Here is a 23315-nt window from a genome sequence, read left to right as displayed (position 1 = left end):
GCATCGTGCCTGAGCCACCGTTGGATCAGCAGCCCGGAAAGCAGATGTGCCAATTTCCTGTCCTTGATGATGATGGGCCCTAATTACGCCAGAGCTGTGGCAATGTCCTTTCTTGTGTATGACCCCTAATTTGGTTTTGTGAAGTCATCTGTGCCAGGTTCTTCCGGCTGCAAGGCTGGGGTGAGTGACAGTCACGAAGAGCCCTGTGCTCTGTGTGCACAAACACCTGGCCCGTGCCTTGAACCAACAAAATTCAACTGGGAACAAACAAAATTCGGGCAACCCGAATTGGGTGGGATTTGGGTCAGTTGCTTGGTTGGCTTTACCTCTTGCTGGTTGTCATGCCTGCTGACAGGGAGCTGTGTGCTGGGGGGAACATTCCAAGACAGGTGTAGGCACTCAGCAGAGACCGGCACTTAGGAGAGGCTGTTCGCTTGTGGGGGGATGAATTTTGGAACTGGAGGGAAAAAACACTTCCCTTTGTTCTCCCACCAGGGAGATTCCCTTGCTGGCATTGCTGCTGATGCTTTTTTCAACTTTTCACCATTCCTTTCCATGGTTTTTGCCAGTTTATTTGGGCCTTTTTTTTCTTCATCATCTATCCCACTCATAATTTGAGGAGTTCAAATTATGTTGGGGAGTTCCCCAATTTTGAAGATTGCCAGGAGAGTGGTTTTGTTTTTTGTTTGTTTGTTTTTTTTTAGTTTATGTATTTAAACAGAGGCTTTTATAAGTTTGGGAGAGGCTTTTTGGATGGCACTGTGGGAGGTTTTTTAGCTTTTTTTCTTGAGTGACATTTTGAGGAAGCATCTTGGGGTTTAGAATTTTTATTTTTTCTTCCCTTCTTTTCCCCAGGAGCTCTTTGTGGAATTAGACATTTGTCTTTTTGTTTAGATCCTGTTTTGCATGGGTGGGTCACTGCTCCTGACCCCAGGAACTGTTTGTTGTTCCCTGATTGTGGAACTCATTATTGTCCCAGCAGCTCCCATCTCTGGGATCCCCAAGCCTGGGGATCACACGGGCTTGCTGCTGCTGGGAGAGGATGGTGCTTGGGCGTTTGGCACGGAGATGCCGTGGAGGTTTGCAGGGCAGTGAGAGGAGGAGGCACTGTTCCCAGGTCAGGGAATGCACAGCGGGGGCTTGGCGGCCACGTGGCAGCTGCTTCTTCCTATGCCTGGTGGAGCAGGTGCTTTCCTGAGGAAGATGGAGGCTCCACGCTGGGGCTGGGTAGCAGTTTGTGCCCCCTGGAAGGTGGAGAAGGGCTCTGACCCTGCTTTTTGTAGCAAGTGAGAGAAGGAGAATTGTGGAGTGAGGCTCTAGGTGCTGGGCATGTAGGGTAGGGGGGACTGGAGAGCCCTTGGGAGAGGTCAAACAGCTCCCAGGAATGCTTGATCAGGTCCCTGTGGCATGGCCAGTGTGGGAAGAGCCGAACTCACAACTGTCCCAGCTGGTCCAGGATGCCATGTGCACACCGGGGTGGATGGATCTGGGATGACTGTGAGAAGGATTGCCCTCTGTGGGTGCAAAGCTGTGTGCCTGAGGCTGGGAGAGGCGTGCAGCAGGGTGCAGGGGAGCCTTGTCAAGACACAGCTAGAGCTGAGCGCTGGGGCAGGACAGCCAGAGTGCCGTGGTAGGGATCACTGAGTCTGCTGGGCAAGTAGCCCATGTGGGATGGAATGCACAACCCTGGCATTTTAAGGACCAGGCTCTCAAGAACTGAGCTTATGTGGGGTCATCTCACTTCAGTGTTTTAAGGCCTGACTAGATTTTTGATCTGATGTTGGCCCTGCTTTGAACAGGAGGTAAATCCATCTGAGGTGCTTTCCAACCTGACTGGGTGATTTTCCTTCTTGCCTACAGCTCCGCACTTGGCTGCAACGCCGTTCCTCTGTCCTGTGTAATCTCAGGTTACTGAAGATTTGTACACCAAACCCTACGTCTGGAGGATGTGCTTGGGGAAACAGCACTTTGAGAAGGTAGGATGGGGATTTCATTGCAGTCAGCTCCTGGTTCTGCAGCTGTCACACCGCAGGGCAGGAAGGGTACATGTGGGGGTGTTTTCTGGCTGACTCATGGCCCTGCCTGGTTATTCACCAGCCAGATCACATCGGTGACTTGGCATGCATCAGCCTTGCCCTGTTCTTGTGAGCTGCTCCCCTGGCTGCCAGGATGACAAGTGTTTCTGATCCCCAGTGTGACTGTGCTGGCCTTAAGACAGAAGTGAAGTGGCTGGGATGTGTCTTATCTGATTGGTGTTTACATCTGTGTGACTCTGAATTACCGTTTCCTTAATTCCTCCACATGTAAGAAGTTTACCTTATATGCACTCATGTCCTGTTGTCTGCCATCCAACGTTTTATCCTCTTCTCCTCTTCCTATGTTTGGGCAGTTAAGATGGGTGGAGGTGGAGCAGTGTTGACTGGATTGCAGGCTTCATTTTCTGCAGTGCCATTGGGAGAGCAGCAAATGCTACAAGATCAGGAACAAGCTGGTGACGCAGCTTGGCAAGGACCTCGTATGATTTCATGGATCAGCTTAGCAGGGTGCAGAAGATGGTGTGCTTGGCACTGCTGTTGGGGAACAGGTAGAGCTGCCACACAGCAATAGCCACAGGAAGGCAGCTGGGGTGCCAAACTGTCATCCCCCATGGGGCAATATTTTCCTGGTCCTGTTGAATTCTTGTGCCTGTAAGAAAGCCTTTTAAAGGAAATGCTTTGCTCAGCAAAGATAACCAAGAAGCAGAGTAGCTCATGGTACAATGGTACTATGGCACCACAGCCCAAGACACCTGTAGTGACGCATGTTGAGCAGGAAGGGCCTTCAGTCCCTGCTGAGGATATGCAAAGGCTGGTTTACTTCCTTGGAAAACTCATTTCCTGAGTCGGAGACTCAGTGATGAGTCGGTGTGCATTCACCTGGGCAGCTCATCTTGTGGCACAGACAAGCTGTGGTGCATAAGCTCCTCAGTAGCTCCCTGCCAGTCCAGTGCTCTCCCCCTTCCTCCACTCCAGGAGCATTTACTTGTTTTGCTTGCTGTTCCAGGATTTTTTGCTCCTGCCCTTACAAGAACCATCAGAACCAGATGCACTTCAGAGAATGAGCCGGAGTCACCGTGGGCTTGGAAAGGTACTGGGTGCACAGAGACCAAAAGAAATGGGAGATGGTGTCAGCTGCAGTGGGTGAGCAGATGTTCCAGGTAGATGAGGAATGTTTGGAACCAGGCTGGTGCTGTGCAATGAGAGTTATGGCCTTAGAAATAAAGTTCACTTGGGAACTCATCAGCGAGGATCGGTGTGCCAGCAATGCTTGCCCTCCTCAGGATTTGCAATCTCAGCCTATGTTCTCAGCACCCTCCCTGTTACCTGCCTGCCACGTGGGTGCTGGCTCAGGCTGGAAGGATGGGAAGTGGTGGTTGGTTCTCCACACTTTGGCTGGGAGAGGTGAACAATGGGCACCCTGAGTTTGCTGTGCCCAGCGTATTTAGTCCCATTAGCTTTGGAGCTGCTTAGCAGGCACCAAAGGAAGGCTGGCCACGGGCAGGAGTTACAGAGAGAGCACAGCTACTCGGAGCTAGAAACATGGCAACTGTTGATCAGCGCTGTCTGTGCTTATCTGCAGGAAATAAGGAATAACCCCCATAAATCCTGTCCTATAAATCAAACCCTCCTGAGCTCAGCTCTCATGAGCCACGTCACAGATCCTGGATGAGCAGCAGGGGAAGGTGCAGCTGAGTCACCAGCAGGGAGTCAACACCCTGCTGCCTCAGGGGAGCTGTTTGCACACACAAACATCAGCCTGCTCTGTCCTTGCCTTCAGGCATGCTGTACACACTTTCCCAGATAGGCAGGTGACATTAGTGCAAGGTATGACACTGGATGTGCATGTTAGTAACATGTGTGAGTGAGAATGCTGAGGGAGGCTGGTGTTGTCTGAAGAATCAGCAGGAAAGATCCAAGTCTCCTAGAGACTGCCAGCCAGCGTGGGCATGTGTTAGCAAGGCTGAGTGGCCACAGCTGAGGCACTGGTTCCTTGCAGCCAGGGCAGCAAACCTTGGGGGTTAATATTCACTCTTCCAGGTACACTTATACTGGAATATAGCCCTCACCTGGAACTGGGAGCCAGCATAAAAACAATGGCAATTTTCTCAGGGGCCTTGGCTGGGGTTCTTCCCCTTGTCCTGCCTTACAGAAATAATGTGCCATCTCTGCTGCTCTGTGGTGAGACAGTTCCCATCTTCAGGTGGAGATTTTAGGGGTGTGCAATGGGAGGGCTCAACTTTCTGTGCCTTGTTTGTAAAGTTCCTAGGCATCCTGGAATAAAATGCATAACAAGAATCACAAAACATAACGCTGAAAACACCAAAATAAAACCCAAGCAAAATAGGCAAAAAAATCCCTCCAAACCAGTTTTTCAGCTGTTGTGCTGAGGGAATTTTCATTCAGCATCTTGTAGGCAGTGTTTCATGTCTTGCAGAATGAAAGTTACTGAATGTAACTCATCAAGGCAGAATGCTGTGATATAATTTAGAAGCTCATTAGAGATCATAATCACAGTGACAGATGTTGGTGGGAAGTAGGAACCATCACAAAGAAAAATAGAGAGCTGTTTGTCATGAGGGTACTAGATCATATTGGGGCAACATTCTCTGAGATATCTAAGGGATTCGATTATCACTTGGAGGTTTCCATCTAGATTTCTGAGTGTATAAATCACTTGGAAAATAAGACTGAAGCACTCAAAAATGGGAAGGCCTTTTTAAGACTGTTTGCAAGAGCCTTAAATTGGAATTGTGTCTGCTAATCCATGTTGGAGCAGGGCATGCCCTTCTCTTAGGTGAGCTGTGCATACCAGAGCCTCTCCGAGTGTCAAATGCTGTGGGGTGGGAGCTGGCTGTGAGGTGGGAGAGCTGTGCCTGGGTAAGGTGTAGTGGAAGCAGCTGAATTGTGCAGGTAGCTGGAGCATGGGCTGGTGGCATGTGCTGCAGAGAAAAAGGCTTTTAAGGGTGACCAAAAGGTGTTATTTGGCCTGTTACCAGGGTAAGCATGAAATCATCACCAGATCTGGAGATGTGCACTCTTCCTTTGGGCCACCCACTTCCTGTGGGTTGCCCCATGGAGGTTGAGACAGGCTCTGCAGACCCTGTGCACGAGCGGTGACTCGGATGTGGCTGCCAGAGCGAGAGGCTGGTGCGTGCGCAGCTCCGTGGGGATGGAGCAGAAATCCTGGCCTGTCGGAAATCCTGGGTGGCAGGGCCACAGTGGGGCTTGAGCCCCCTGTCTGAGTGCTCCTGTGTGCTTTGGAAGGGCAGAGATGGAAAGGGGGCTGGTGGGCAGCCTTGGGAAGTGGAACTGCGGGGCCTCAGTAGTGGAAGTAGGTTAACAGAATTATCATTGGGCTCTGCTGGCATGTGGGCTCGCTGGGGTGTGAAGTCACCTGATGGAGACATTGCCCAATAACAGAAATCCCCTAGCAGAAAATGAGCTTTTGTTGCTGCAGTGCTGTTCTTCTGAGGTGTTCCATCTGCTTTACAAAGAGTGTCTGACTGAGCCCAGCAACGCTTCTGTGAGAACAGCATCTCTAGTGACAGCTTCCAGCTGTCTAGCAGATGAGAGCACCCAGGTGTCGTGGCAAACGGGGAGGGAATTATAACCATCCCATTTCACTGAGAGAGGGATGCTCCTGCAAGACAAAAAGGGACCACCTAGCTGGTCTGTTTGACAGCTGAATGTCCTCAAGTAGGCACTAAAAATGAGGGTGTGGAGCGTGCTGTAGGCTCATATGAGCAAATATAAGAGAGTAAGTCAAAATAGTCGGATTAATTTTATCTTTGGAATGTGGGCTAGGCAATTTTAGACAGTTACTCCAAATGATCTTCAAACTTTTGTGTTAAAAAGAGGGGAACCCAGCAGGACAACCTTGGGGCTCAGCCTGGCACAGCTGTCCCGACTCTCGGTGGCCCTGGCAGGGCAGGAGGGGCTGCCATGTGCCACGGGGCACAGAATGCAGTCAGAGCCCTGCGCTGGTGCTGTGGCACAGATGATCTCCATAAACTGTGATGACATTAATCTAATGTATGCGTTCTCCTACGAATGTGAATACCAACAAATACAAATCCCATGCAAATCAGGCGCTCGCGCAGTATGTGCAAGCGGCTGAACATCTGAGGACTCAAATATTATATCAGAAGTTGTTCGCAGACGTGCCTGTTCCAAAACTTGCTGCTACACCACCCTTCTGTGTTCCCATGGGAACTCTCAGGTGAGGGAGAAATGTGCTCCCTGCTCCCCATCAGCTAAAAGAAGTTTGTGAAGTAAAACCTGGCTTCCCTGCTGGATTCCTCCTCCTTCCCCAAGCCTGAAGCTCCTTCAGATGCCCGGCTGCCAGGAAAGACTCCCCCAGCCTCTGTGGTTTCCCCTTGGGGTCGGGGAAAGGTGGATGTTAAGCATTCCTCAGAAAAGGAAGTGGTACCCTCTGCCAACTGGCAAGGAGCAAGTGCTGGCACAAACCGCGGGAGAGAAATTATTCACTCATTCTGCGGGAGCGAGCATTGGGAATCCCTCTTCCAGTCCTTGCCTGGCTCTTCCAGCTGTGCCTGCTGCAGCCCAGGTGCTTGAAGGGACCTGGGGGGGGGTGTGTACCCAAGGGGCTGGGAAGCTCCCTGGGATGGTGTCTCTCAGGTGAGAAATCCTTGCATCTCTCAGCCGAAAGAAGAGGGAAGCTGAGAGCTTTGCCAGAGGCTGCAGGAAGGGAAGGAGGCAGTGAATTTACTGCCCCTCAGCCAGCACCATGGGGCATTCAGGATGAAACACCAAAAGGAAAAGGTGGGAACAAGGACGAAGTGTGCAAGAACACCAAGTATAAAACCCTTTAGTCCATGTTTTGGGGTTATTTTGGTTTTGTTTTTCAGTTGCTGCGGAAAGCTCAAGAGTTTCAAAATGGTGCTGGATTTTGTAAAATGAAGTCTGATGGATTCAGCAGAGTTCACAGGAACACCCCAGGAAGAACAAGGGAAAAAAACCCAGCAGCTCATGTACAGGCAGTCAGAGGTGATGCCATCCAAGTGGAGGGACTGGAGAGCAGAAACATGGGTCTCAATGAAAACAAGTAATAGGGAAGGCAGAAGGATGTGTTCTTGTAAGTACCCAATTGCTCAGGTTATTTTTTTCCGCCTGAAATGATTGTTGCTTGTGCAATCAAGATGGGATTTAGGAGAGGGAGCAAGCCTGTCCAGGGCGTTATATCCCGCGTGAAGACTGTTCTCCCTTAAAAGTGGCCAGATTTTGTGGTGGCACAGGGAGACTGCTGATGGCAGCTGTGAATGGCCCTGGAGAGGAGCCTGTCCTGGCAGTGGCAGTGGGTGCTGGCCTGGCTCCAGAAAAGGAGTGCCTCCAGAGCACAGGAATACAGCTTGGAGGGGTGGTTGGGTTTTCCCTGCTCATCCAGAGCTAAAGGATATGATGAACAATGTACCAGGAAACCCCTTCCAGCTTTCCCCTCACTATACCCTCTGTGCACTCAGCTGCTCAGAGGGTTCCAGGGGACTGCTGACTTCTGTGCTGAGAGAAAATAAGGTGTCTCTTAGGCAGCGGCAAATTGTGTGAGCTGAGATCACATTTACTCTTAGCCAAAGCCTGCAAGTATTCCATGCATAGCCCCCCTTAATGAAAAGCCCCAACCTCTGCCAGCAGGTTAAGAGTTAGGGCCAGCAACCCCTGGTGTGTCGATAAATCTTCCTCCTGAGCTCATCAAATCCCCGGCCTGCCCGTTCAAGAGGGATTCACAAGAGGCAATACCAGACTGACCTTTGTGCTGCCATAAATGCGAGTGCACGTGAGCCAGCTCAATCAGCGGGCTCTTTTTTTTGGCTCCCTTCACTCAGAGTAGTTTGTCTCACTCAGCAGCTGCAGGATCACTGCAGCATCCTGGCAGCACGGTGTGAGGTGCTTGCCTTTGCTTCTCCCCTCCTTTGTCAGCTCCTTCGGGTGGCTTTGCCTAGGCCTCCCCTTTTTGACCCTGTGGGGCTGTTTTTCCCTCTCCCCATGACTTCCTGTCTTTCAAAATACTTGGTAATTTTGACAATGTTGATTTTTACTGCAGTAAGGGAAAAATGTTGCCTTTTTTTGATAGCCAGATTGCATGTTTGTTTGTTCTTTTATTTTTGGCTTCTTAGAGCTTTTTGCCACTTTTCACTTTCTAATTGTCTCTTTTTCTAATCCAGGCACTTATGCTCAAAGCCAACATTTCTTATGGCAATTTTTTATCACCTGCTGGCTAGAACAGAATAGGAAAAAACGGATTCTGGCTGGAGGACTTACAAAAGTAGGAAAACATAAAGGTTTATTTGAAGGATTTCTTCTGTGATAGAGTAGAAAAAAACAGTGTTTAGAGGTGAAAGACCTGGCTGCAGGCAGAGGTCTGGCTTAAGCTTTAGAACAGAGTATCTGTGAGACTTGAGGGGAGGAAAGTGGGATCCCAGTTTGTGTCACAGGGGGTAAAACCTACCAAAAGGAATTGCTTGGGCACCCAGATGGTTTGCAGCTCAGGATAATGCCTTGGGGGCTGGCAGCAGACAGGAGGTAATGAGCAGGTCTGATGAGCAAGAGAAGTCAAGCAGAGGCAGTGGTGGGCACGGGACACTGTTGAGGGAGGTTGTGCTTGCTGAAATGGGATGCTGCAGTGCAAGACTGGCAAAGAAAGGAGAGCGGTTCTTGATCTCTTGGGAAAAAGGCATCTGTGTGTCTTGAATAACACTGTCGTGTCTGGAGATGGCTGAATTTTTTCAGGACCCTGTAGGGTGACAGTATTTCGCTGAGACTGTGTGCAGGGAGTCCTGGCTTCGTTGTTGTCTTTAACAACATTAAGCATTTAACAGCATTAGGTAAGCAATAGGTTGAAAAAGCCACGTGTTCCGTGGAGGCACCGGTATCTGTCTGCTCCTCCTGAAGTTTGCCTGGTCCCCTGGTGTCACTGGGAGCTCTGGGGATGTCAGGAGCTGTACTTCCAAGGCAGGGGCAAGCTGTTGGGTGACCTGTGAATGGGCTTGGTCACTCCCACAATTGCAGCCTCTGTGGACACTGATAAGCCGAAAGACCGAGGCAATGGTGGCAACAGGTAATGTTAAAATGTTTGTTGTGAATGAGGAGGCCTAATGCTAAACAGCACCGTTTTGGAATCCTTCAGCACAGCGAGATCCCAGGCAGAGATGACGAGCTTTTTCTGCGGATGAGAGGAGCACCCGGCGTAGTTCTGTCAGAGGTAGGTCATGGAACTGGGTGTTGATTCCTGTGTGCCTGCTGGTGCTGGCTCTGGAAGGAGGGCTTCTGCCTTGGCTGATGGGGTCTGAAGCCTTTAGTGATGCACAGGTGCTCCACGTGAGCCCTGCGCACTGCCCCCACACCTCGGTGTTGGTGCTGCCAGCCCTTCTGGGAACAAGCCCCCAGCCATGGGGGGACCATCCCCTTTGTCCGAGCCTTGGCTCACCAGGACCAATCCCAGCCCAGTTCAGAGTTTGGCAGCCGCCATCCGCCTTGAGCCACGTGTCTGGAATCCTCTCCTTCCACCCCAGCTATTGTTTCTGAGGGCCTGTTCACAAAAGCTTTGTCTGCCCACTTGCTTTGCAGTAGCCTGTGAGCAGGGCCAACCCACCCGTGTTCCCTGGGAGGTTATTCCTGGCCGAACAAGCTTTGCTCCATGCAGCTGATCTGCTTAAGTGCACTTCCCTGCCTTGCTTTCATTCCACTAGTCAGGCTGCGGAGATAACGTCTGTCTTTGTTCTGATGCGAGACCCTTGCGTAGGTACACAATCTTCCCCATAGTGTGTGCTTCAGAATAGATAAAACGCCTTTTCTGAATTGCAGTTTAGAGGGATTTTGATAGAGAGGATGGGGGAATCATATACAGAAGAAAAAAATCTTTTAAAACGAGAACGGAAGCAAATATAGTTTAGTAGTATACTCGTTACAGAATGAACAGCATATTGTATGTGCTGTGTTAGAGGTATGTTATGAATAACAAAAGCACTGGAGCATTTACATATTTGTTTTCAGAAATCCTGGCAGTTGGATTTCACCATTCTGCGCCTCTTTGCCAGAATCACTAAACAGTGGTACATATGGCTTCTGAAGTACCATATGCCGTGGAAAACGTTAGCTGATGCCTATACTGATGCGACACGCTATAGTCTTTATTTAGATTTTCTTGCAGTTTTGAACAAAGAATATTAGATCATGCAAAACATTGTGCAAGCAGTATGGAGTAGTACATACAGGAAAACATAATGCATTGTGCCCAGAGAAAAGCCGGCTAAGAAAAGGGGAAGAAAGGGTGGTGTCGGGAATTAGAAGGTGCACGTGCCAAGAAATGCATCAAAGGGTGGGACAGGGCTTTGTGCGGCCAAGGCAGGAGGTTTTGCAGCGCTTGAAGCAGAGTCAAGAGCCAGAGCTCCGTGGATGTGCAGGTTTTGAATCAAGTCCTCTTTCTAAGAGGTGCTCCCTGTTAACAAAAAGTAGCACTCAGGCTTAAATCTAAGTACGTGCTTGAAATCCTCGGGGAGCAAAGGAAACCACGTGCATGAGTGCTTTCCTAGAGCCCTCCTGTAGGAGAGGGGATAACTGCTCTCTCTTCGGTGTCATTGTCCGAAAATGATGATGATGAGCACAATGAGATTTGCGAAAAGCATCTTGAAAACAAAACAAAATAGAGTTTCCAACACAGCGACCGCAGAGCCCAACCTGGCATTAAAAAATGAATCTAGGCTTTTGTTTTGACAAGTTTTTAAAGGGCTTTCCTCCCCTCCCCCCTCCGCCCCGCTTCATCTCGCACGCACATCAGCCGAACGCTGAGGGGGAGCCTGGTGGTGGGGCTGTCGGGAGTAGCCAGAGGAGAAGGTGAGCCCGAGGGCAAGGAGAGCGGGGAGGTGTTTCTTGCCACCATGGCTCCCTGCCGGAGCAGCGCCTCGCTCTCCCCTTTCCCTTTTATCCTGGCTCCCCTGTGTGCAGACCACTGCTCCGTGAACACTTAATAGGCTTAGCTTTAAGCACCGGAGTAGATCCAGTGGGATTACTCACGTATTTAAACGAAGGTATAATGTTTGGAGAGGAGGGAGAAGCATCACGTCTCTGTCTCTTGATTTGGCTCCTGCTCTTGCAGCCACCCAGTTCTAGTGTCTGAGGATGGGGGTTACGGGGTTCACACCACCTCTGCCGGAAGGATGTCGGGATGTATGTGGTACAGCGAGCGTTAAAGCACGAGAAGTAGGAAATTGGGGAAATCTCTTATAATGTGTGGACATGGGTTTGGATGAGGCTGACCAGCTAACCAGAACAGAGACAAACCCAGCACAGAAACAGAAGGTGGATGAGGCTGAGTCCAGAATGCAGCCGGAGCAGAACGACTTCCTGGGGAGGCGAGAGCAGAAGGAAAGGGCTCACAGCTGAGCTGTGCCGCAGATGGCCAGGCAGAGGATGCCGGGCAAGCCGCTGCCTGTGGGAAGAGCACGTGTGGTGGCGGAGGTGGGCTCCACCCTGGAACACTTGTGCTGACCTGGGAGAGCTCTTGGTCTGCATGGGCATTGAATAGCACAGGTAATGGCAGAGAGGCCAGTGCTGGGGGAGAAGCCTGTGTTTCCCTGCCTGGCTGAAAGAAGCATGAAGGGCGCTGCAAGCTGCCAGTGGCCTTTGATGGTGCAAACAGAAGCATTGGACCATTTAAGAAACTGAGGCTGTCACAGGAGTAATCTGTGAGGCAAAAGCTGTGTGTGTAGGTAGGTAGCATCTCACACACTTTATGAACCACTACCTGAATGGATGTAGACAGAAATAGAAGTCAGAATGGGAAAACAGGGCTGAGGGGAGCTTTTGCTGAGCATCTATTTGAGGTTGCCTCCCAGGCTCCCTGGAAAGCACATAGCGGCTCAAATTCAAGCTTCATTATGTGGTTGTAAATTTGTTAAATTAATAAGAGGGCAAGATTAACGTCTTTACATCTATCTCCAATCTAGGTGTTTTAATTCCTTTCCAGGAACAGGTACCTTCCCAGAGTTTCTGAGCAGAGGAAAATGGAGCCTCTCTTCCCAGAGAGTGATGTTTGTAGCAGTGCCAAGCAGATGCTCCTTCCTTCCACCTCTGGTCTCCACATCTCTTGTAGGGCAGGGTGGGGAGTGCCCAGCCTGCCCTAGGTGTGCAGCTGCCCCTTTGGGCTGTGAACCAAGCTGTCAGGGCCAGCACTGAGCCCACTATGTCACAAGCAGGGCGGCTGTCTGGGCTGCAGCAGGTAGACCCTTAGGACATCTGAGCCAGGCTGCCCCCGAGCAGGTGGGCGCTGCTCCCTCCCTGGGCCCGGGCGGTTTTCCCGGCTCTCCTGGCACCGATCTCCCTGCGTTGTTCTGTGTGTCCTCCGTGAGCACAAGCAGGCCATTTGCTGCATTAGCCTCATTATGCTTCCTTTCCAAAAAGCGCCCACCACTGTCTGCCTTGTGGTTTGGAAAGGGGTTAATGCTTTCCCCTCCCAAACCTCAGCTCACCAGCACATCTCCCTTGTGCTGCAATTATTGAATGACACTTCACAACTTCATCTCCTCTCCTGCTACATCTGCTTGCTGCTCCCATGTGCAACCTCGCTCACATCCCAAACATCTAAATGCATTGTTTCCTCTGTTTCTCCTGCCAGCATGGAAAGGAGCCATCCCTGAAGGAGGATTGCCTTTGAGCTGGCAGCAGACGAATGATTGGCATTGGGCAGCGCTGCTGAGACTCTGGCAGGCCGTTTAGCAGAGAACCTTGGCTAATGAATGTCATCCACACCTAGCAGATGTGCCACTGCCTGCCATGCCAGATTTTTGACATAATACGGGGCTGCTGGACACGACAGTGCTCGGGAAAAGCCAGGGAGCGACTCGTGCCTTCAACGTGGCGTTTGGTCCTGCTCGTGCTCTGTGAGAGAAACGAAACCTGCAGGGGGGAGGGAGGCACAGCCGCGTCTCCCGGCCCTCCACCCTGCTTTTATCGGTGCGTAAATCGTATTTGTGTCGCTTTCACTCATGTGCCAGGGAATCTTAAAAGGAAAACCCTACACCTTTTCTTTTTAGTCCCCGGTGCTTCCAGCCGTGCCTCCTGCTGGGTCCTCCAGCCTCCTGCCGGGTCCCAAGATGGGGAATCGAGCAGGGGGCTCAGTGCCCCGCGGAAACTGGGATGGCTGCGGGCAGGTGCCTGGCACCTGCATCTCGCCGCCGGCAGCATCCCGGGCTTCGTCTTTCCTCTCCTGCCCTCCATCGGAGGGAAGCAGCATTCGCCGGGCACGGCGGGGGGCCGGAGGGGGAGACCGGCCCCCCGGATGCCCCGAGGCCCTCCGGGTTTCCGGGACTCCCCCTTACCCCGCCCGGCGCGGGAGTGGGGACGGGGCCGCCTCCTAATCCCGGCGTAATCCCGGAGAGCGGCAGCAGAGCGGGCGGCCGCTAATCCCGACCCGCCGCCGCTAATCCCGGCCCGTGGCCCTGGGTCCCTGCCCCCGTCCTCGCGGGCTGGGGGCGATGTCCCCTCCGCAGAGCGTGCAGTGGTGTCCCGGGTCGAAGCCCCGACTCTCAGGGGACGTAAATCTGTTAATGACCTAACTCGGTCATTAACCTGCTGCTCTCCCGGCGGGCGGTGGCGCGGGAAGGGGCGGGGGCCACTCTCGGATGGGCGCTGCCCGCCCGGTGCTCCCGCAGCCCCCCCAGGCTTCTGCACCACTCCCCGGTCCGCCACCCTCCCGCTTCCCCGCCTCTTTTTTGGGGTGACATCGTTGCCGGCTTTTTCTGTGCTCCCGGGAGCAGCACGGCCGGCGGCGCGGCGAAGAGGGGTCCCCTGAAACACCCGCCAGGGGGACAGCCTGGGAGGCCGGGGCGGCTGCGGGACGTGTCCTGCATCACGGGGAGCTCCGGCGGGGCGCCTGGGGGTTGTTCCCTCCCAGCCGGCTGCAAGCCAAGTTCAGTGCGGCGTGGCCGGGCCGAGATGCGGCCGGGGAGAGCGTAATGGGGGGTCGGTCCCGCCAATATCGTACCCCAGTCAGCGATGCTCCGGCTCCCTGGCTGCGAGAGCTCAGCCGCCGATGCACCGTGTAACGCGGGTCGCTTTGCCACTCTCTCCGTTTTTTTTTTTGTTTGTTTGGTTTGGTTTTTGGTGGTTTTTTTTTGTTTTGGATTTTTGGTTTGTTTTTTTTTTGGTTTTTTTTTTGGTTTTTTTTTTGGTTTTTTTTCTCGGCCTCTTTATCTTTCAATTGCAAAGCAATTAAAGGTTTATATGAATCTGCGAGCATCCCTCCCCGCGGGGCCCTCTGATGCCCGCTGTATTGCCCTTTAGATGCCTCTTCCTTTTTTTGTTTTACAATTGTTGTATCAATATAATGCTTCCTTTCTTCCTCTGTCTCTATAGATACAGATATACAAGGCAAACCAAAGGTTTCGGCTGCTATTCAGTGCCTCCTCATTTGTCCCAGAGCCGTAACAGTGGTGCCCTTTCTCTTCTGGCTGCTTTTCCCTGCTTCTGGAGCAGCAGTTATGGGAGAAGCAGATGGCTACTGATTGGGTGAGCTTTGTGGCTTTAATTCTGAATACTTTATGGAAAAGGACTTTATCATGCTTGGTTGGTCAGAGGAACAACGGGATGAGATTTATGACTAGAGAAAATAAATCTTTTTAAGTTTCAGGCTCCTTCACACACCCCACGTCAAGTTGCTGCAGCAGAGCTGGAGCTGAAATCCTCTGCATCTTTATTTTTTCCCTCCCCCCCGCCCCGTCTGTCTGTCCTTTCACTGCTCTCCCCACCCCCTCTGCGCCAGGCTTTAGCAAACCTTTGCTAACTTTAGGGACTGTCACTCGCTCAGAGGTCAAGGCCTTCAGAGCCCCCAGGCAGCACCAGGAGGGGAGAGGCCATCCCTACACGAGGATTATCCACCTGCAGGAATATGCTGGGCACTCAGCTCCTGCCGTGCCTAACTCAGCGGCCACCCTGGGTCCGGTGGGGAGCTGTGAGTGACATCCTCACGGATCCAACAACAGAGAGCTCGTGTGGCTCCCAAAAAGACGTGCAGCCCACTGCTCCGAGCTCAGGTGTCCTGAGGAGATGGAGCTCAGCACTGCCTGACCCCAGGCTGGTCCCAGCATGGGACATGCTGGTGGCACACAGGGACAGAAAGGCCCCAGGGTGTACAGGAGGCAGAGGCAGATTTCAGTCCTGCAGGGATTCCCCTTCTTCCGTTTTCTCTCCCTTTTCTGTCCTTCGTAGCCAATCATGTCTTCTGTCAGGCTGTTAAATGTTTGAAGGAAGGTGAAGCTAGGTGAAAGCTTTCCAGGTTTTAAACCTTGATGCTGCTGTCAGGCCAAGTAGGGAGGAGAAGCAGAAATGCTGAGAAAAATAATTCTGAAATAGAAAATCAGCAGTGATAGAGGGCTATGTATGAACCGTTTAACCAGCCCACCTGTATTATGTTCGGTGGTCTACGTAATAAGAAAAATTCCTCTGACCGTTTGGTGAATATGCAAATTAATATTTCTAAGCAGACTCTGTGTTTGCTCAGAAAGAAGGTGGAGGGGAAGTTCGGGCACCATCAGGGATGAGGAAAGAGCCGAGATGCCTATGGTGTGTCTGAACCATGAGAAAGCAGGTAGGAAAGGTACGTCGGCTTCCTGGGGAGCAGGAGCCTTTGCTCCTTGGGGTGAACCACAGCTAAAGATGGTATCCAGCCCTTTTTAAGGATTTGTGATTTTGTGGCATGGCAGTGATCTGACACAGGAGTCCAGCATCGGTGAGGAGGGGCTGAAGGGTCAGAGGCAATCGGAAGGGACAGGCACTCTGCCTGTGTTTGGGAGCTGGGCTGGAAACAGGACAGAACAGAGGTGGTGTGCCTCAGCCCTGGCAAGGACCTGGAGGTAGGCAGACCAGATCTGGTTCTGGGTCTGAAGACTCCCAGTGGGCTCCCCGTGCAGAATGAGCAGTGGGGGAAGCGCCGCTCCTCTGTGCGTGTGTCTGTAGCGTGATGGGATGTCTCTGGCACCCCAGCACAGGGCTTCCCCAGGAAAGGCGCCATGCATGAGCCTGGTGACAAGCAGAAAGGATGGTTTCAGTCATTCAGCTGAGGCCCTGATTTATTTCCATTACAGAGGCCTGTCTGTCTCCAGGGAAGGGAACCGTTCTGGCTGCATTTCTCCAGGCACCAGGAAAGCTTGTGGCTCCACATTTCGTTTTAAGTGGATTTTCCATTCCACCTGGTGTGCACCTCCCGGGGACCACAGCTGGCCCTGCCCCTGGCAGCAGCAGGCAGAGAAGGTAGCAAGGCAGTACAGAGCATCCCTTCATGCCCCCTCCCCATGGTGCCCTGGTCCCGCAGGAGTGAGAGTGGCTGGGCTCGTGTGCTTCTGGGAACTCGTGTGTTCTCTCAGTGATTTTATTTTATGAGTGATTTTATTGCAGTCACCTGGGAGCTGGTTCTCATCTGGGTAAGTGTCTCCTCTCGGGAGTAACCACACACCCGTAGGCCTGGTGCATGATACAACTCAGGCAGCGTTTCCCAAAGGATGCAGGACTGTTCCTGAGCACAGGTTGAGCAGCCTTTCCTGGTCCCTCTCCTCTCCCCTTCATGCGTGAAGGTCAGGGAGGAAAGAGAAGACTGACACTCCTGGGAGCAGGTGCTCTGTCCCTTGCAGCCGTCCCCACAGGAACTCATCGCGGGCAGAAGAGGGTTATCACGGTGGTTACTGATAAGTGGTGTCCAAGCATCCAGGCATCCCCATGCTGCCAGCCCTTCGGCCCCTGCAGCCTCCTGAATCCCACCAGGTCCCCGCCCTGGCTTCTGTGGGGATTTGGCTCGCCAGCCCAGCCCCTTCTGAGCTCAGGTCCCGGGCTTGTCCGCTGCTCTGGGGCTTCCCGTTGCGCGGGAGCTGGTCCCTGCCGCGCTGGTGCCGTCCAGAGGGGCTCGGAAGGGCAGGGGCTGTGCTTTTGGAGGGCGGGGAGTGGCGGGGGTTTGCCGGCTGCGGCGGTCCATGGGAAAGCGGCCGGAACTCCTCAGCCCGGGTTGTCCCTGGCCTTCCGCAAGGATTTTCTGGAAAAATAAGCGACCAAAAAATACATGGATGTACCGAAATAGAAGCGTGCGGCAGACAGACGGCGGCGGGCAGCGATCTCACTGCCCCGTAGGGTGACACGGCTCTCGCTGGCAGCGCGGCGGGGGCCGGATCGGGCCCGGCGCACCTGCCCCGTGCTCCCCAAAAATCCCGGTGAGGCATTTCCAGGAGGCCGGGAGAGCGCCACCGGCGCCAGGCTTTACGGGGTTTCAGGTGGGCGCGCACCCCCCAGCAGAAACTCCGGAAGAAAGAGCCGCGTCCGTCCCAAAGCCGTTCTGCGGGTCGAAGGACGCTGTTCCCTGGGATCCCCTTTTGGAGAGGCATCAGAGGCTGGATAAAAGCTCGGAAATTCCTCCGCGGTCCCTTCCAGTCCCAGGGAGTTTCGGTAGCTTGGATCATGCCGAAGCGATTTCGAGACCGTATATGTGCTGTGGTGTCCCTTAAAATTCTCGCGAATAAAATCAGCGCGTAGGTTTTCTTTCCCCCTACTAATGACAGTCATCCGGACAATTTATATCTTACAGAGAGAGCTGCAGCACTGACGGGAAAAAAAAAAAAAAAGAAAAAGAAAAAAGAGAGAAAGAAACAGGACTAGGGAAAAAAAAAAAAAAAAACAACCACATTTGAAGCAGCAATGGACATCCAAATTTTTACAGACTCCCATATTTTTAATGTTATGAGAATCTCCCTTTTAGGAGACGCTGCCTTTTGTCGAATTAATAAGATAAATGTTGAAAGCATATTATATGCAGCCTTTAATCCTAATGCAAGGAAAATCGTAATTATGTGGAGGATAAGTGAATTTGAAAGCCAAACATCAGCCCACTCTCTGCAAACCCCGCTCCGTTCCCCCCTGGAAAGCGCTTTGTCTCTCCCTTTTTTTTTTTCTTTTTTTTTTTTCTTTTTTTTTTAATTTAAGGGGCTTCAAATTCTATTTTTAATTATTCTTTTTTTTAATCTGTTTTGTATCTGAAATGACGGCGATCAGGGAGGGACCGGTACACACTTTTACACGCGATAAACCCCTTTTTTCGGCACAGAGCACCGCGCCTCTCTCTTCCCTGAAGCTGGGCGCGTGTCGGTGAATGCTGGAGCCCCGCGTGTACAGGGGGAGAGCCCGTGGCCGCCCCCCGCCCCGGAGTGGCTAGGAATGGGCGGGATGCTCCGGCCGGGGCTGCCCCTGCTCCGCTCCGCCGGGGAGCGCGGGGCTGCCCGGTGCCGCTTCTCCGCACGCCGGGCCTTCGCCGGCAGCGCAGGAGGGCCGCTCTACTCCGCGGAGCCGAGCACGGGCATGCCCGCTCGGCTCCGTCCCGCCGAGGAGGTTTTGTCCTGCGTGTCGGATGGCCCCTACCTGGCAGGTGCGGGGACAGGGCGTGAAGCCATCGCCGGGATCCCGGCGACGGGCGGAGCGGCCGTCGGGCACCCCCGCTCCCCGCCCCGCACCCCCGCCGGGCCGAAGCGGAGCCGCGGCCCCAAACACGCTCCCTGCCCCGGCAGAGGGTCGGTGGGGGAACGCGTCCCGCGTTTCCCACCCCCTTCCCCGGTGGTGCCCGGTGGCGGCGGGTCCAGGTGAGGGGCGGGCGGGCTGCGAGCGGGCAGCCCCGAAGGGGTTAACGGGAGGGACGTGGGCTGTCACGCGTCATTGGGCAGATTATGTGCAGCAAACAAAAAGTGTGTGTCTGCGTGCCAGCCCCTCACTGCACCGGGTCCGTCTGCACCGCGCGCCTCCCGCTCCGCCGCCCGCACGGCCCGGCCCGGCATGGAGCGGCGCTGAGAGCCCGAGGCAGCCAGCCCGAAGCCGCCTTTGTGCCACTGTCGGGGCGAGGATTATCCCCACCGTCCCTGGTGAGTACCGGCGGAGGGGCCCCGCCGACCCCGCCGCCCCGGAGCGGGAACAATGCCGGGGATGGCCGTGCTGCCGGCGGGCCTGCCCGGGCTGCGGGAACCGGCGGGGGAGCCTCCGGGAGCGGCCCCGGCGCCGCCCGGCCCGGACAAAGGGCGGCCGGGGGGAGGCAGCGCCGCGGGGCCGGGGGTGGCCCGGGGAGCCGGGGGGACGCGGCGCCGTGGCGAGCCGTACGGGGCTCGCCGCCGCCGGGAGGAAAGTTCGGCGGGGGCCGCTCGCTGCCGGTGGTTTCGTTTGGCGAAATCGTTCCTTCGGGGAAGGGATGAGCCGGGCAGCGGCGGAACGGGGAGGGCGCCGGGGAGGCGGCCGGAGCGCCTTCTCCCCCGGCCTCCGTTCCCGAGGAGGGGCCGAGACCCCCGCCGCCGCTCCCGGGGGGGGCGGGGTAAAGTTCCCGGCGGTGCGGGTCGTACCCCGAAATCACGGGGGGAGCGGCGGCTCGGCGGAGCCGTGCCCGGTGCGAGCGGCGGCAGCCGTCCGCAGGCGCACCGGGAGGAGCACCGGTCTTTTCCCGAGCCAGCCCCAAATGACGGATTTCGATGGCAGATGGGGCGGGGGGAGGCAGCCGTGCGCTAATCTGGTCGGGAAGGGCGAGGGCACCGCAGCCGGGCGCGATGCTCCCTCCCCGGCCTCGGCGGCGCCGCCGGCCCCGCACCCTGCCCGCTGCCCGCGCCCCGCCAGCTGCCCGCCGCCCGCATCCCTCCCCTCGTAACGCGCGGCAGCCGGGGCTCACCCTGCTCCATAAATAAGCGTGTCGAGGTAAAAATAATTACCTCTGCTTGCTGCTTTTAATTAAAGTCTCGGAGGGAAAGTGCTGGATTATGATAATGAGCAGCCATACGTTCCCCTTGTCGCGCGGAGCGGGAGGTGAGCTGACACGCAATCGGCGACAATGACAAGCGGCTGGAACCCACCCGCTCCCCCGGCATAGCCCGCAGCCCGGCCCGGCTCCGGGGATTGCACGAGGGAGACCCGACGCCTGCTTGGGACAGGAGCTGGCCGGTGGGATTCCCGGGTCCCTGCTCAGAACCAGCTCCGCCGCGATATCTAAAAAAATAAATCGGCGCGGCAGAGTCCCCGCACCTCGCCTCTGCTCGCAGCTCCGAGCCTGCTTTAAATTTTTTTCAAACCGGAGAAACTGCTCGCCTGCTTTTTTTATCTTTCTATCTTTCTATCTCTTTTTTAAAAAATTATTTTTTTATTTTGGAAGGTTTTTTTTGTAATGTTTTATTTAATAATTCAAGTCGATTTTATTTTGTTTCCCGGGGCATCCCGGTGTACCGCTGAGTGGGACCCGCTGCGGTAACGGCCCCTCTCTGCCCCACTCTCCGCCCGCAGGGATGGAGGACGCCGGCGTCCAGCGGGGAATATGGGACGGGGATGCCAAGACGGTCCAGCAGTGCTTGACTGACATTTTTACCAGCGTTTACACCACCTGCGACATCCCGGAAAATGCCATTTTCGGCCCCTGCGTCCTGAGCCACACGTCCCTGTATGACAGCATCGCCTTTATCGCCCTCAAGTCCACCGACAAGCGCACCGTCCCCTACATATTCCGGGTAAGAGCCGCTCGTCCCCGGGCCCAGCCGCTCGCCACGTCGGTCGGTGTCCGCACGCGTCCCCGCCGCGGAGCGCAGTTCGGCCCGGGGAGCCGCGCCGCTGGGATGCTGTCCCCGAGGGCAGAGCCGCGCCGCCGCCGCCGCCGCTCCTACTGCTGCCTGGCCCCGTGCTGTCGGTCGGTCGGTCGTTCGGTGGGTCTGTTTTTCGGTCCGGTGGATTGATTACCGCGGGATTTCAGGTGGACACGTCGGCGGCCAACGGCTCGTCGGAGGGGCTGATGTGGCTGCGGCTGGTGCAGTCGGCGCGGGAGCGGGAGGAGCAGAACCTGGAGGCCTACATCAAGAGCGGGCAGCTCTTTTATCGCTCCCTACGTCGCATCGCCAAGGACGAGGAGCTGCTGGTGTGGTACGGCAAGGAGCTCACCGAGCTGCTGCTGCTCGGTCCGGCCCGGGCCCCCGCCCGCACCAACGGTGGGTACCCCGGGCGGGAGGAAGGAATGGGATCTCTGCCTCCGGGGGGAATCGGGAGGCGGCGGTGGGCTTCGGGATCCCCGGCTCCCGATCCCGCAACTCTCAGCGGGCATCCCGTCGGTGGCCCCGGCTGACGGTGCTCTCTCTCTCCCCCTCTCTCTCTCTCTTTCTCTCTCTGTGTTTGTCTGTCGTGCCCACCCGACGCAGGCTCGCCGCCCTTCGCCTGCCCCGAGTGCAGCCAGCGCTTCCAGTTCGAACTGCCCTTCGCCGCACACCTCCGGTTCCGCTGCCCCAAGAGGCTGCACGGCCCCGACATCGGCCCCGCCGCCGAGGCCGCCGCCGCCAAGGACGGCGCCGGCAAGGAGCAGGAGCCCGGCAAGTTCGGGAAGCCCGGCGGGCCGCCGCACCATCCCTTCCCCGGGCCTGACGGCGGCCCCGCCGCCAGCACCAAGCCCTCCACGGACTTCCACAACCTGGCGCGGGAGCTGGAGAACTCCCGCGGCGGGCGCGCCGGCTCCCCGGGGCGGCCGGCGCCCCCCGAGGGCGGCCCTGAGGCGGCGGCCGGGAAGGCGAAGCGGCGCTTCCCCGAGGAGGAGGAGCGCGGGCCCGGCGCGGCGCGGGGCCGCTTCCCGGCGGAGCGACCGGGGCTGCCGGCGGCGCCCAAGGAGGAGCCGGGCTGCGCCCCGCAGCAGCAGTACCGCGCCGCCGGCTCCTACTGCGGGCTGGAGGAGGGAGGGCGCCTCTTCGCGCCGCCCAGCCCGGAGACCGGCGAGGCCAAGCGCAGCGCCTTCGTGGAGGTGAAGAAGGCGGCCCGCGGCCCCGAGCCCGACGGCGGCCCCGAAGAGGGACCGGAGCGCGGCTCCCCGGGCGCGGGCGGCGCGGAGCCGGGGCTGTGCCCCCGCGGCGGCGCGGGGGGCCCGCTGGCCGCCCGCCTGGACGGCGGCAGCCCGGCGCGGGGGAGCGCCTTCAGCACGGTGCCGCAGCTCGGGGCCGGCCCCGGCGGGCCCGGCGGCGGCGGCGGCGGCGCCGACGAGAGGAAAAGCGCCTTCTCGCAGCCCGCCCGCTCCTTCCCGCACGTCCCGCCGCTGGTGCTGGGTCCCAAGCTGGGCGGGCTGGGCGAACCCTGCCCCGACGGCGCCGCCGCCCCCGCCCGCCTGTACGCCGCCGAGGCGCTGGCCGCCAAGCTGCCGGGCGGCGGGGAGGCTGCGGGCGGCGGCGGCGGCGGCGGGGGGCTGCCCAAGCAAAGCCCCTTCCTCTACACCACGGCCTTCTGGCCCAAGAGCTCGGCGGCGGCGGCGGTGGCGGCGGCGGCGGCGGGGCCGCTGCAGCTGCAGCTGCCGTCGGCGCTGACGCTGCTGCCGCCGTCGTTCACCTCGCTGTGCCTGCCGGCTCAGAACTGGTGCGCCAAGTGCAACGCGTCCTTCCGCATGACCTCGGACCTGGTCTACCACATGCGCTCCCACCACAAGAAGGAATACGCGCTGGAGCCCCTCGTCAAGCGCCGCCGCGAGGAGAAGCTCAAGTGCCCCATCTGCAACGAGTCCTTCCGCGAGCGCCACCACCTCTCCCGCCACATGACCTCCCACAACTAGCGGGGACAACCCCCCCTCCGGCCCCGGGAACCTGCCCGGGACCCCCGCGCCGGGGACACCCGCGCCGCCCGCTTCTCCCACCCTTCCCCTTCGATGCACGCGTTTCCACAGTCCGGGGAGGGGCGGGGAGGGCAGCGGGTGAGGATGAGGAAGGAGGAGATGAAGAAGTAGAAGAAGAAGCAGAAAACTGAAGGTAAAAGAAAAAGAAAAAAAAAAGAAAAAGAGAGAGAGAGAAAAGAAAAGCACCGGGAAAAAAGAAAAAAAAATCAAATGACTTAAAAATACATTTTTTAAAATGTCATATATTGCAACATATTGATGCATTTGTCATACGTTTCTACTTAAATTATTAAGCACTTATGGTTTAGATGTAATAATAATTCTATGTCAGGGTAAATTTTTATTTTGGATATGAAGCTAAGGGCGAGGGGAGCGCGGCGGGGCCGGCGGGCGGCGGGCCGGGGTCCTGCATGCACCGGGCGCTACCCCCGTCCGGCCCCGCCGCCCGCGCCCCTTCCTTCCCCCCGAGTGTCACTGGTGCCCGTGGAATGGAGTCTCGGTAGTTCCGTGTTTACCTTCCCTTTCCCGTTTGGGTTTGGTTTTTGGTTTTTTTTTTTTTCCTCGCCCCTCTGGAAAAAAAAAAAAAAGATTTATTAAACTTTATAGTTTATCCGGGTATGTTGGATGCTTTGACAATAAAT

At 55.8% G+C, this 23315-nt stretch overlaps 1 protein-coding gene across 10 annotated transcripts in view; it reads left to right on the top strand.

Annotated features, from left to right (window-relative positions):
- PRDM8 (PR/SET domain 8) overlaps positions 1–23315 on the top strand; it is a 27957-nt gene extending 4642 nt beyond the window's left edge. The window contains exons 2-13 of one of the 10 annotated variants that reach the window (XM_059843462.1): positions 1861–1976; positions 3043–3126; positions 6908–7134; positions 9181–9255; positions 12667–13004; positions 14406–14558; positions 15554–15645; positions 15752–15901; positions 16133–18937; positions 20331–20551; positions 20791–21022; positions 21230–23315. In XM_059843462.1, the coding sequence (XP_059699445.1) occupies positions 18433–18937; positions 20331–20551; positions 20791–21022; positions 21230–22614 (2343 nt within the window). In that variant the 5' untranslated portion in view covers positions 1861–1976; positions 3043–3126; positions 6908–7134; ... (4 more) ...; positions 15752–15901; positions 16133–18432 and the 3' untranslated portion in view covers positions 22615–23315. Of the gene's footprint in view, positions 1–1860; positions 1977–3042; positions 3127–6907; positions 7135–9180; positions 9256–12666; positions 13005–14405; positions 14559–15532; positions 15902–16132; positions 18938–20330; positions 20552–20790; positions 21023–21229 lie in introns of all 10 variants that reach the window. The other 9 variants (XM_059843460.1, XM_059843464.1, XM_059843465.1 and 6 more) reach the window with 9 other exon arrangements.

Source organism: Haemorhous mexicanus, chromosome 4 (assembly GCF_027477595.1).
Source record: "Haemorhous mexicanus isolate bHaeMex1 chromosome 4, bHaeMex1.pri, whole genome shotgun sequence".
Taxonomy (NCBI): Eukaryota; Metazoa; Chordata; class Aves; order Passeriformes; family Fringillidae; genus Haemorhous; species Haemorhous mexicanus.
The sequence above is the reverse complement of the archived record's forward strand: the minus strand, read 5'-3'. Positions and strand labels throughout refer to the sequence as shown.